The sequence below is a fragment of the Rosa chinensis genome, chromosome 1 (assembly GCF_002994745.2).
Source record: "Rosa chinensis cultivar Old Blush chromosome 1, RchiOBHm-V2, whole genome shotgun sequence".
Taxonomy (NCBI): Eukaryota; Viridiplantae; Streptophyta; class Magnoliopsida; order Rosales; family Rosaceae; genus Rosa; species Rosa chinensis.
The window spans coordinates 67665899-67679278 of NC_037088.1; the positions used below are offsets into that span (position 1 = coordinate 67665899).

The 13380-nt window shown below is 38.0% G+C and overlaps 3 protein-coding genes across 8 annotated transcripts; 1 reads left to right on the forward strand and 2 right to left on the reverse strand.

Moving 5' to 3' along the window:
- The first annotated feature begins 364 nt into the window (after nucleotides 1–364).
- On the forward strand, nucleotides 365–6814 carry LOC112184945 (endonuclease MutS2). 2 transcript variants are annotated; one of them, XM_040512574.1, is made up of 20 exons: nucleotides 365–716; nucleotides 819–947; nucleotides 1027–1194; nucleotides 1295–1378; nucleotides 1485–1535; nucleotides 1972–2028; nucleotides 2124–2206; nucleotides 2357–2480; nucleotides 2571–2630; nucleotides 2723–2965; nucleotides 3433–3562; nucleotides 3769–3896; nucleotides 4077–4124; nucleotides 4243–4373; nucleotides 4603–4685; nucleotides 4894–4997; nucleotides 5238–5308; nucleotides 5559–5851; nucleotides 5961–6217; nucleotides 6326–6814. In XM_040512574.1, the coding sequence occupies exons 1-19, from the start codon at nucleotides 465–467 to the stop codon at nucleotides 6125–6127; spliced, it is 2406 nt and encodes an 801-aa protein (XP_040368508.1). In that variant the 5' UTR covers nucleotides 365–464; the 3' UTR covers nucleotides 6128–6217; nucleotides 6326–6814. The 2 variants fall into 2 exon arrangements, with proteins under 2 accessions (XP_040368508.1, XP_024178937.1); XM_024323169.2 differs by having other exon boundaries at nucleotides 5973–6217.
- Nucleotides 6815–7364: 550 nt separating this feature from the next.
- Nucleotides 7365–8474, reverse strand: LOC112175397. Its single transcript, XM_024313075.2, has 2 exons — nucleotides 8199–8474; nucleotides 7365–8109 (listed from the first exon to the last, which is right to left on the reverse strand). Exons 1-2 carry the CDS (start codon nucleotides 8358–8360, stop codon nucleotides 7540–7542), a joined length of 732 nt encoding a protein of 243 aa, XP_024168843.1. The 5' UTR covers nucleotides 8361–8474; the 3' UTR covers nucleotides 7365–7539.
- Nucleotides 8475–10079: 1605 nt separating this feature from the next.
- Nucleotides 10080–13380, reverse strand: LOC112184953 (probable ribonuclease P/MRP protein subunit POP5). 5 transcript variants are annotated; one of them, XR_005799956.1, is made up of 5 exons: nucleotides 13228–13380; nucleotides 11519–11706; nucleotides 11269–11406; nucleotides 10356–10811; nucleotides 10080–10265 (listed from the first exon to the last, which is right to left on the reverse strand). XR_005799956.1 is itself a non-coding variant. In XM_040506656.1 (5 exons), exons 2-4 carry the CDS (start codon nucleotides 11694–11696, stop codon nucleotides 10663–10665), a joined length of 465 nt encoding a protein of 154 aa, XP_040362590.1. In that variant the 5' UTR covers nucleotides 11697–11706; nucleotides 13228–13380; the 3' UTR covers nucleotides 10080–10265; nucleotides 10624–10662. The 5 variants fall into 5 exon arrangements, 4 of the variants coding, with proteins under 4 accessions (XP_040362590.1, XP_040362562.1, XP_024178946.1 ...); XM_040506656.1 differs by having other exon boundaries at nucleotides 10624–10811; XM_040506628.1 differs by lacking the exon at nucleotides 10080–10265 and having other exon boundaries at nucleotides 10274–10509; nucleotides 10624–10811.

Consider the following 13380-nt stretch of genomic DNA (forward strand, 5'->3'; position numbering starts at 1 on the left):
TTCCTAAACTTCTAAATTCTAACCACCTGGTGTGGTAAAGTTGGTCGAGAGGCCTATCACAGAACTCCCCACATCTAGTGTTCGTGTCCAAAATCTCATCAGTTTGTGACCATCATGTTTGAGGGGCATTCATATTCGTGCGCCAACACCAAGAGATTAGTTTGACTTTGCTAAAATACCCTCGTGAATCTCGATCCCAATATTACCTGTGCTCATATAACCGAGATTGATGCTACCTCATCTTCATCTTGATCAAAATAGAATGAGTTTCCCTAAAATTTTAAATTCAAGCGGGTTCGGCCCACCCGGCCCAATAACACCGGACGGCTAGTCAGCTAGGCCACATGTTGCCTAGTCTGTTTATCATCAACAGAACTATGAAGCCATCATCAATTCATGGAGCGAATAATCCCGGCAAGTCGTAACCGTCTCTAACCGACTCCGATCAGCACAGAAACCAAGAAATGCTCTCCTCCGCCGCCGCCCTATTCGGCAACCCCATCTCCCTCACTCTCACTCCTCCTCCTCCTCCTCCTCTCACTCTCTCTCTTCACTTCAAGAACCGCGCTTTCCTCACTCGCTTCTCAATCTCAGCCAACCATGACTCTATCAAGTCACAGGTCCATCTCGACAGTCTTCGGGTTTTGGAATGGGATAAGCTCTGCGATTCCGTCGCCGGCTTCGCTCGTACTCCGTTAGGCCGCGAAGCCACCAAGGTACTTACTAACTACTTAACTAGTTACAACTTTTAACTCTAATCGTCCTCTAAATCTTCTTCGTCTTCGCTTTGATTGTTGATTTTGTTACTGAATCGATAGGCAAAGCTATGGTGTTTGAGCCAGACCTACGAAGAAAGCTTGAGGCTTCTGGACGAAACCAATGCCGCGGTTGAGATGCTCAAGCACGGCGCTTGCAGTTTGGATTTTGGCGGTGTTAAAGTCGTTTTGGTAATCATGTTAAATTGAGTGGATTTTGTTGATTTTCGAAACACTTAATGATGTTGAGAGATTTTGTGTGTATGTGAAGGTGGAATCTGCTATACAACGTGCTCGGAGGAGCTCAGCGGTGGAAGGAATCGAAGCGGTAGCTGTGATGGAGCTGCTGCAGTACGCAGAGCATTTGCAGAGTAATCTGAAAGGTGCAATCAAGGAAGATGCGGAGTGGTACAGGCGATTTATGCCTCTTTCGGAAGTGGTGAGTGTAAGCTTGAGAGTTAAGTTATGTGCTAATGGCAATTGGGTGTTGACATTGTGTGTTTTGAGTGGATTCAAATGTGATTCAATTGTTTGTGCAGATAATGGGATTTGTGGTAAACCGATCACTAGCTAAGCTGATACAGCAAGTTATAGATGAAGACGGCCGTGTTAAAGACTCTGCGGTTTGTTACTGATAATGCTTTTGTACTGGAATATAACTCTTTAGGTTGCAGTCATTTGTTTTTAGAAGTTTTAAGTCCTTTCTAACTGAGTGATTCACGATTTTAGAGTCCAAACCTGAAACGTTTACGCAATCAAGTTCGGACGCTTGAGAAAAAGGTAAAATTCTTGTTTTGAAGAGTTCATTTCAGTAATCCAATTATGAATATTTGAGTGTATAGATAAGAAAAAGGGCAATATATTGCAGCCATCAGCCTTGGAACTTCAGTCAACGCTTATGGCATAACCTAAATAACTGATTAATATATCCCATTATCGTTCTTATTGGCTCACACAAGGAAAACATGTGCTTATTGCAAACAATGAATCCACATTTCTGACTTTTTTACCACCACCACTTATGTGCTGTGGTGATTTCATATACATTATTGAACTCAGCATGTCATTGTAAGTAGGTACAGTTATGCAGACCATAGATTGTAAGTAGGCACATCACCACATGATACAGAAGCATTTTAGGCTTTGAGTCTGAAAATATCATTTGTAATCATTCTTATTCACAACTTAGTTTCTAACTCTGATCCACTCTTTTCAGATATATCAGTTAATGAACAGCCTAGTCCGGAATGACAAGAGTGTAACACCACTTCTGGTAAGAATCACAAATCAAAGATGTTCCTTTAGAACCTAAAAAAAAAAAAAAAAAAAAAAAAAAAATTTAATTTATACTATCAATCACTGGTTCAGGAAGTGAGTACCGTTGATGGAAGGTGGTGCATAAAATCCAGTGCTAATGAAATGACAAGTTTCAAGGGTCTACTGTTGCCCAGGTCTGTAAAGTTTGTTATATAACCTGGATCACCTCTAACCATGCAAAGTATTTCTCTTGATTGTTTACTGGTCTAGGTCAAATTATCTTGTCTCCATTTAATGGAATCTTAGTTGAGTTTTTCAATCCTGAAAGTGATATAATGTTATAGTGGTTCAGGCAAAGGAAGCATTGTTGAGCCATTATCTGCTGTCCCTCTGAACGATGAATTACAACAAACAAGGGCACTAGTATCAGAGGCTGAGGCGGAGGTTCTCTCTATGTTAACAGAAAAGGTTGCTGGCCTTATGTGGTAATTACTCTTTTTCTGTCTATAGAAGTATCATCTGTTCCCCCTTCTGATGTTCATTTGGCTTATCATACAGATGCAAATGGATCTTGAGAATATTGAACAGCTATTAAACAGTATTATTGAACTGGATGTGGTAGGTTGTTGAGGATTTCTTCTTTCTCATCTCTCTCTCTCAACTACTTATCTGATTGTGTTAATAGCTTACATTGCATTCTTAACTTGTAGGTGAATGCCCGAGCAACTTATGGCCTAGCATATGGAGGAACATGTCCCAATATATATCTCCCAGGAGGTCATAGTTCTTCTGCGAGTGATGCCTACATTTCTGGGAACAAACATCCACAGGCATCCTATTCCAAAAAAAGTGGATGGGTGTTGTATCTGCCGAAAGCTCATCATCCTTTATTACTGCAACAGCATAGACAAAATTTAAAGAAGGCCAGGAAGGATTCCAAGAATGTGACTCTGGTAATTATGCAATATCTATGATTTGTTGTCCCTTTATTATTGGTAGTTTTCTGGTTTAAACCCAGTTCTGAATAATGATTCAGGATATATAATTTTGGATTGAAATTCAAATGTTAAATTTAGTCTATTCTTTTGATAGTGTGGTCAACTGGTCATATTTCTTGCACAAAGGGAATTGCATTTAGGTGATTGTGAGTTTGTGACTTTCTGAAGGCAATTATTTCCTTTTTGAATAACAAGTATGGCACCTGTAGGTAATGTCATAACAAAAACACACTCCAAGAAGAGGAGAACATATAGCATATCATCTTAGAATTCAAGCTAATTCCAAATTTCATATTTTTTGGGAAGATAATTTAGAATTCTATAGGTTGATTCATAATTATCACCTGCCTCAACTCTCAGTATGCATCATGAAATTATGATCAGATATTCTGTTTCTAAATTCTGCCATCTCTATTTCGCAGGTTCACCCAGTTCCAGTTGATTTTTTTATCACACAGAAAATTCGAGTTTTGGTTATCACTGGCCCTAATACAGGGGGAAAAACCATTGGCCTGAAGACTGTAGGATTAGCAGCTATGATGGCAAAATCAGGTTGAACATCCAAAGTGTTCATCTGTTTAAGGCTCGTGGAATATTCTAGTAGTCTCAGTGTCTCACAATCAAATGAACATTGTCTTTATATTGATAATTGAGTTGAATAAAGAATATACAGACTAAAAATGTTGATTACAAATGCAGCTTCCAACACCATCTTCAAGTTTCCTGGCTTATGACCATTTTTCTCTATTATACTGCAGGTCTTCATGTTTTATGTTCTGAGTCGGTACACATCCCTTGGTTTGATTCAGTGTTTGCTGACATTGGTGATGAACAATCCCTGTCTCAATCTCTGTCCACATTCTCGGGCCACCTAAAACATATAAGCGTAAGAAAAGTATTTCTAACTTGCTTTTAAAAAAAACTTTTGATGATAAACATGACAGAGTTTACATATGCAATAATTAAAAACTTGATAGACTAGAAAAGTTCAGTAAATACTTTTTTGTCTGATCAGTGAAGACCTATATACATATCTGATATGAAAACCATTTCTTACATCTTGTAGGACATACAATTGCAGTCAACAAGTTGCTCACTCGTGCTACTAGATGAGGTACGGTTAAACTGTCTTTTTAACATGCAATGATTTAATAATATATTACCAGGAAGATAAAAGAGAAACAAAACGTAAGTTATATTTACAGGGATTACACAACTCCTTTTGTTATTAGGTCGGTGCGGGAACAAACCCCCTTGAAGGAGCAGCGCTGGGGATGTCACTATTGGAATCTTTTGCTGAAACTGGTGCTTTGTTGACAATTGCCACAACACATCATGGTGAACTCAAAACCCTGAAATACAGGTACTGGCATACAAGTTAAAGGTGTGACTATTGCAATAGTAATGACAGTTTAGTTCAGTTAGTGTTGAGTTAATTTAAATAATGGTTGTTGTCAGGCTTATGGTCACAGTTGCTCTCCTTGTGGTTTATGGAGTCAATTGTTTGTGTAGTTGAAAATCTACATAGCCCTTTGGAATATCTTCCCCTTCTACAAGTCTGGGTTTGTGTCGATGACATTTTTCTTTGACAGCAATGACGCCTTTGAAAATGCATGTATGGAGTTTGATGAAGTGAACTTAAAGCCCACTTACAGAATTCTCTGGGGAGTACCAGGTATATATTCTGAATACTGCATATGCATTGGGTTAAACTGGGTTCTCTTTTCTGTTACAATGTCAAATACTTTTGTAAAAATCTCTTCATCTCACTTTCATTCATTAGCAAGCCAGTAGTCATTGGTGTCTCACTAATGCTGTACTACCCTCTAGATCATATAATTATGTTGCTTAATAATGATTCAAGAATGCAATGTATTCTGCAGGGCGTTCAAATGCAATCAATATAGCTGAAAGGTTGGGACTACCTGGTAGAGTAGTTGATAATGCCCGAGAACTGTATGGTGCAGCTAGTGCAGGGATAGATGAGGTAACATGTATAGCTAACATACCTCTTTATCTTGTTCTTAATAATTAATAAAAGAAAACAATAATAGAAAAAAGAAAAAAAAGGAGCGGCCCTGTATGTATGAAACAGTGCAAAAATGCTAGAATAGTGTTCACATGTCCTAGTGTCCACTCAAAGAAATGATCTGCTGATCTTTTCTCACTTGGTTTTTCTTGCATTTACACATGGGAGATATGAAGCTTTTTTTGTATTTCAATGCAGGTTATAGTTGATATGGAACGGTTAAAGCAGGAGTATCAAGAGCTTTTATATGAAGCACAGAATCATCTGACGTAAGAATCTGCTTCCCTGTTTTGATATTCTCAAGTAAACAGGAGTCCTATGGTCTTTTGGAAGGAAAAATAGAATTAAAAATCATTAAATAAAAGGATAACAGGCTTCATTTCATGACATCCAAGTAGATAATCAATGATGCAAATTTTTCAGTAATTAATATGCTCTCTCACTGAAGGTATGTCATTTCCAAAGATGAACTCTAGCTTTCAACTATTGTGTTCATATATGTTATATTTGTACTTATAGGATCTCAAGAGAGTTGCATGAGAAACTGTTGGTTGCCAAAAGGAAGATTATGGAACATGGTAATGATCAAAGATTTAGGCAAATGCGAGAAATATCTGAGGCTGCTGCAATGGCACGATCTATTCTTCACAAAAAAGCTCGAAAGCAACGCGAATCTGCAATTCAATCTCTGCAGCCTACTTTGGAGCGAAAAAGACAGCTTGCATTGGCAACAAATGCAACTGATAATGGTGAGAATTCAACCACAAAAAGAAGGGTATCCTCTTCTGAAGATGTTAAAAAATCGCCATCAGGTAAATGAACCAATGAGAACTTTTTGAGATTAATTAGATTGTCATATCTCTTTGAGAAACCGACTGAGTTTCTACCAAATTTTTAAGTTTTTTAACTATTATTAAGTAGATTATGTTTCAGATAAGTTTGAGCTTCCCAAGGTTGGCAATATGGTGTTTGTTTCTTCGCTTGGAAAGAAGGCGACAGTTTTGAGAGTGGAGCCATCTAAGGAGGAAATTTTGGTTCAAGCTGGTAACATAAAGATGAAACTGAAACTAGGTGACATCAAGACGTGACCGGTAGGAATAGTTGTTACATGTAAATGTCATCGATGATGTAAATGAAAAGGATTACTGCCTAGTGCCTGCATAAGCACACATTAATGGGTGAGCATTTTCTGCTTCAGTTACAGCTCATTTACTGACAGCTCTTGTTTTTTTTACAAGGAAAATATAATCTCGGGATTTATGGACGTTTGAAACACCATTATGCAGGATTTTTGTCAAGTGTTGCCATATGTTGTATACCATCATCAGTGGTGCAGTCGGGAAAGAGAGAAGGCTAAAACATCCAAAGCATCAGGAAAATATGTACAGAGCTCAGTGATTCTTATTAACTGCCAAGAAGTATGCTGATTTTAGGCCCAAGGCAGACAGATCGGAAGGCCGAAAGGGAGAGAGACACAGAAAATTAGGAATTTTTTTTTCTTCAACTTGATAGCTTGTAATGAATCCCAGCAATAAGGTTGTGTGGTTAAAACTTAAAACCCACGTGAACCTCATAAATTTAATGTCATGAGTCATGACTAGTGAAGAATGGGACATGGAACCGAAAGAGCGGTGCATTTCTGGCCTTTGTTATTTTGGTTTGGGAAATCGCATCTTCTTGTTGACTTTAGTGCTCGTAAACCGTGAGAACTAGATCAAGCCAAGTATTCTACCCTGTAACCTTTCTTCTTCATTCATTTTCTGGGGTAGTTCACACTCTCTGAACTCTATTGACTCTGGCAATTAAACCCTTTTGCTTTCTTGGTGCTAAGCTTTCAACCCTTTTCAACCCTTTCGTCTATATTCGTTTAGTCGCACTATTAACGCTGAACTGCTGAGAAACTGAAACTTTCATCATGTGCTTAGATCTTTTTTAGGTGACTACGATGTTTCAAGCATAAGAATGGTTCGTATATAATATGCTAAACCTTTCTCTTTGCTGGTTTGCTGCTCTAGAATGTATGGGAAAAGATGCCTTCTTTATTAGACCAAAACGATTTCACTGCACCAACTGAGGATTTCCCTACCGGAATAAGAAGAATGAACAAGGCAACAAAGATTCACCACACCGGCTAAAGAATCCCTATTACACATACAATGATACAATGACAAAACCCAACAAACTGAAGTTGTTAGTAGTACCTTTCATTCCCTATCGGAATAAGAAGAAATGAAAGAGTGAACAAGACAACAAAGATTCAAGACAGCGGCTGAAGATTCCCTATTACATACGATGCCAAAACCCAACAAACAGAACACCAAGGAATAAGAAATAAGAAGTAGCTTTTATTTTGATTAAAGATCTTTGCTATTAAATTCAACTTGTGTTGAATATGAACAGCTACATCTTTGCTTTTCACTAGTGGCTAATTTTTGACACTATTATATTAGTAGCATTACATATGCTAATCGAAATGTTTATGAGCTAGCTAGCTAGAGCTTTACACCCCTTGTTCTTCATCCTTGGTGATGATGCTATGTTCCTCATCGTCAACCCCAACAACCCACCCAAATTGGAAAGTGACGTCAAGGAAATAGAGCATGACAACCAAAACAAAGCAGGACAAGAACATCGGTATGGGACCAAAGATCCACAAGAACAGAGGGAACGAAAAGTAGAAGGCTCGGAGACCCAAAGACCAGAAGTAGCTGCCTCTGTTCACAGTGTTTGCCACATACTCTGTTGTCAAATTGTGATGCTTCAGATGCGGAGACATCTTCTTGAACGGCGCGTTGATCAGAATGCTTGCATGACTGTAGTACCTTATGGACTGCACATTGAACAAGAAAGCCACCAAGAAACAGACCAAAATGGAAAAGTATTTGATGGAGTATCCCTTCTCGCTTGTGTTCCCGTAAACGAAAACCGATGCACTTCTATCTTTGGTTACACTACTCATCAACACAGCAATGAGAGAGCTGAGCATGATCGCCGTGGAGGCCAAAAGGGTTGATGCCATTATGTTGTTTCGAAGCGTCTGCACCGCAAGAACACCATTTTTGGACGTGTCCTGCATTGCAATACAAATTTAGGATTTCCGGAAATGAACACATAGATTTCGATATTATGGATCAATATTATACGATCGAGTTTGATTACCTCCATCATGGCGCGCACCCAGAAACTGCGATTGATGCAATTGATGCCGATGACAGTGCTGTTGGGTTGGGTTTTGATTCGGTAGAGGAGCCAGAGATGGTATCCCACCATGACTAGGAGGCCTGCTGGGACCAAAATGTAATCAAGATCTTTTCTCTCCATGTTTTGCAATATCAAAAGGGCCTTTCAGATTTCTTGTTCTTGAACAAAGGAGGCGAGAGAGGAGAGACAGGGGGGGAGTCCAAGTGTAATACGGGTGTTATAGTTTGTTTGAGTGATCGTGTACTGTGTACTATTTATAGGAAACGTATGGAGTTTGGTGAGCTTTTTTTTATTTTGGTCTGAATGTGGAGAATTTAATAACAACTTTTCAGATGTGAATCTGATTTGTTGTTAATTATGTAAATAGTTGTAACTTGTAAGTTTCATAATTTGTGAGTGTGCCCCCTAGAATTAGTAATGATCAGATCACACATTATGACACAAAATCTATCTTCTTAGAAGAGGAGAAAATCAATTTCTAAATTCATCCAGATAAAATTCGATTGTTGTTAATTATGTAGTAGTTGTAAGTCTTGTATTTTAAATGTATCTTAAGATTTTATAATGAGTGAGACCGCCTATTATGTGATGAAAGTAACAATGAATTAAAGTTTTCCGTAAGTTGCTCATGAGGTGAACCTGTCTCCTACCTTGGTTGAGAGTAGTACTAGTACTCAGTAGGTACTATATAGTAAAGGAGATGTCCTCTTTTTTTCATCTCATTTTCATTTGGATTATCTGAATAAGGTTAAGGCCCATATTACCGTTCACTTGATTTTATATGTATTAGGTATCTTAACGTTGACAAACTATACATGGGGATGCAAACGTGATTCATACGTGGAATTGGACGCATTAAGCTTAGCGACTCCCAACTAGGCCACCACTGAGCTCACCAAACATCCCCATTACTTGCTTTTGGTTAATTAAATTGCAGCACAAATTATATACAGTGAAATAGATTTTTGCGCACACCTTGTTGGACATGAACCATGACTTGTTGGGAAACTGCCTCCGTTAATTTTGTTCGTGAAAATCATCATCATTATTATAAGGAAAGAACGGCACTGTTCAGCATAAAGATTATACAAGAACTTGCGTACGAAATGCGGGTCATGAAAAAGTGTCAATTCATTGGAACAGTAATATTTACCTAGTTAGTTAAGAAAACTATGCTTAATCACCATTAGATATAAATCTACTGATAGAAAAACAAAACAGCTCACCTTTAGAAACAGTTTAGCTGCAGAAAGAGATTTTCACGACTCTGCTAAGCATCTTAAGCGTTTGAATATGTGATCACATCGTGGAATTAAGAAATTTACAGAGCTCTAACCCACCAGTCACTTTGGACAGAGCCCCATGTTATGCACATTTCGATATCAGGTAGGCGCAGGTGGTGATATTTAACTTCTGATACGCTTAAGCCTAACTTTTGTTGGCGTCAACCATAACTAACGCACGTAGTTTATGCCCATCAAATGGCAAAAGCACATGTCTGGTGTACACTGGGAAGAAAAGATTCTTAAGGTCGACCCTTCAACCAGAAAGTTCGTACGGATTCGAAATAACATGAATGTTGACAGCAAACTGTCAGTTCTCCAAGGGGTTAGGCAGAGATGTAATAAACAAAAAGCAGCTCTAGCTTGATTCACAAGAAAGAAGGTTTCGATTGGATGCTGTGAATCTGTAAATAGTTGCTAAACAAAAAGAATTTTGGTACTTGCTACTTAACCACTGAGTTTATATGGAATACACCTAAACCCGCCCGCCCCCCACCCCCCAAAATTAGTAAAGAACAGAAACCAGAAAGAACATATTCCGAAATAACTAATCTCCTCTATCCAATCCACCTCCTTATTTTGTCTTCAAGACATTTCATAACTATTTGGACGCATATTCCTGTAAGCTTCCTTTCTTTAAAGCTTTTCCAACTTTCCAGGATTATACAAGGCCAAGGCTGAATACAAGACATCAAGCCACCAATGGTGCCACGAACAGGAGCCAGTGAGGCTAACTAATTTCCTGCAAGATGCTTAAAACGAATGAATTCCTTTTCCAGATAAAATGATTTAAAAACAAAAAAACAAAGTTGTGTCTAGTTTATGCCCTTACTGATACAGGACATCATTTTTAAGTATTCCACTCCCTTTGCAGACCCACAATAGAAAGCCTCTATGAATAAACAGACATTTTTATAAACTCACAATACCAACAGCCATTAGTGACCTCTGGTTGTGATCTATAGCACTAGAAGCACATTGTTATCCTACAGTAACAAGTGAATAGATTATGCTTCATCAAACAACCAGTGTACTTATACCAGCTGCCAAAATAGCCCACGGAACAGAAGGGGCATCAAGATACAGGCCAGAGTACTTGCCATCTGAATTCAGTATGTCACCACATATGCAGTAAAACTTTAGTGCTCCAAGCCTTTGATCTTATCAAGATAGAACTGCATCTTTTGAGTATCTTGAGCTGAAAGAATAGATCCAACCACAAGTTTGTGCTGCTCAAATTTTAATTCATCACACTTCAAGGCAGCTGTTTTACAAGCTCTGATACTTCCTGATAAAAGGAAAAGAAAGAGGGGAATCATACAAAGGTTTCTTTAGCGGATGAAAAATTCGAAAAGGAAGACAGTAACATTGCTGATTCACTTTGTTATGGTAATGAGGATTCACTGTATTTCTTAATGATCTGCGTCTAAAGCGAAGCATAACAATTTATTTAAGAACTAAGCACTACAGTATAAGGAATAAAACCAAAGAGTCATAACAAATCATAGTAAAATATCGTGCACTGACAACAATTTTCCTATTTGATGTGAAAACTTCTTGCATCTAAGTGTGCATAACTTTTCACATGTTATTCTTGAAATATATGAAAGTGACTAATAGCCAAGTGCACTGGCTTAGCGCTATCTTATTTTATTCTTCTTAAATGGCCCATAGCCATTAGGAGGAAACTACAAGGCATCATCAGCATATCATAAGAGTTACTCTATTGAGGTTGTTTAACTCACCACTTAAGTCCAACAAATTAAAAATCACCGGGCAATCAGCAATACTCCTGACCATGGTAATAGCAGACCATACTTTTTGATGGTCCTCCCTCGAAGCTCTTATGATACAAAGCCTTGTAATCTCATTGACATACTTCACTGCAAATTACATTATGGAACACAACACAATAATCATTTTAACCTTGAAATTAAAGAGAAAATTCCTATACAACAAATAACAAAGTAATTATCATTAGCAAATATTACTTACCTTGGAACGATCCAAGTGAAGAAGCCAGACCACACTCCCCAAAGTTCACAAGAATGCTATCTTTGATGGCTTTTGTAACATTATATGTGGTAATGATAACAGGATCTTTCTTTGCAAGTTCTTTATTCGGATCCAAGATAACCTCCAATGTCATGTACCTATTTTTAAATCCCACCATGATCCTTTACCTGTTCAGAACACATCATTTGGTATATCAGATATAAAAAGGAACATTCAGCAGCAAAACTATCATATGAAGCTACTCTAAACTGGGTTTGTAAATCCCAAATGTAAAAGACAGGTAGTTAAGAAGCCGAAACATGCTTCGCATTGATCCAAACGATGTCGCAGCATGTTTCAGATATGAGTTGTAAGAATAGTTGTTGACTAACACAGAATATCAATAACAGGAAATTTATTGACACAGATAAATAAGCTGTGGAATATATGTGTGTGTGTGTGTGTAAAGCTACATTTGCTGCAGCACCATCTCAAACAGAAATCTGTATTCTCATATTACTTCAATGATTTTCTTTGTGACCAAAAATAAGTTTTTTTCTTTATCTTGGAGGTATATATTATTACAATACTTACATAGAAAAAGAGGACAAACTATTTCTATGGACACTGTACAAAGGATTCTGCTGCAGTCTTTGGACAGCAGTAGTAGGTCATGCATTAACAAAAACGACAGTGGTTGTACATGCTTTTCTCCATTCACTCCATCCTATGCTAACTCCAAAGTAAAGAATAAGCAGAATGTCTCCTTATTCACAATTGAGAGAAGTAGGCTTTTCAAGGTGTAGAATTTACTGGGATCCCTTGTCGTAGAGGTGAGCTAGGCTGGTCCATATTTGAACTTTGATTCATACATCCACACCTCTACCTCAACCACGAAAAGAGATATAGTATCACTATTCCAACTTTTATTCATCACTTGTAATACAATCACGAATGTAGACTACTAAACCCTCAATTAAAGACAGACAAACTCCAGAAGCTGCTTCTCATGATCCTTATTCCAGATGCACAGATATAATGGTAAAGCCAACGGTTGAAGTGTTACTGACAATTGTAAAGCCGAGTATGAAGTACATCCATAACACATTTCCAATTCATTACACTATTTTCTGGTGAGAGTAGAACACACAGAAAAAAAAGTAGGTCAACAGACCATTAATCATATAATATTTGGATGCTATAGTCTAAACTCTCATGACCAAATTCTAACCCTCCTATGCTTTATCTACTGAAAACCTGAACATGGTGTGTAAATGGCAAGGTCAGGCCACCCATTGCTCCCATTCCAACAGCTCGAATCACCACTTTTCAAACCCATATAGCTCTCTAGATTCCCATTGCTCTGGACCTCCAAACCCAGATTCGAATTCAACCCATGTTCTGATGAATCCACCACATTCTCCCCAAAATCACTATAATTGTCCTACCCAATATTGCTCTAATAACCTCCTGCCCTCCTTCAACCACTGCTACATAAATCATTCTCCATAAATCAAATTCGATCACAGTGATATGCAATATCATCAAGACAATCCAAATTTCTGGGATGCAACTCATCACAAGCTTGGTGTATATAATTCCAAATCTAAAATCCCTCCATTTATTTAATCCCTCACGCCTCATCCAAACACAGTGTTTTAAAAGAACAAAAATTTGAAGCAGAAAAAGAGAGAGAGAGAAATCCAAACCTGATAGCTGGAAATTGAGAGCAGGGATGAGTTCGGCCTGGGATTTCAAAACCCTAATTCAGCTTCAGAGCAATGCAGAGTAGTCGGGTCGGTAAAGCGGTTACTGGTGCAGTCCAAGCCCAAAAGAGGACTTGTGATTTTTGTATTGAAATA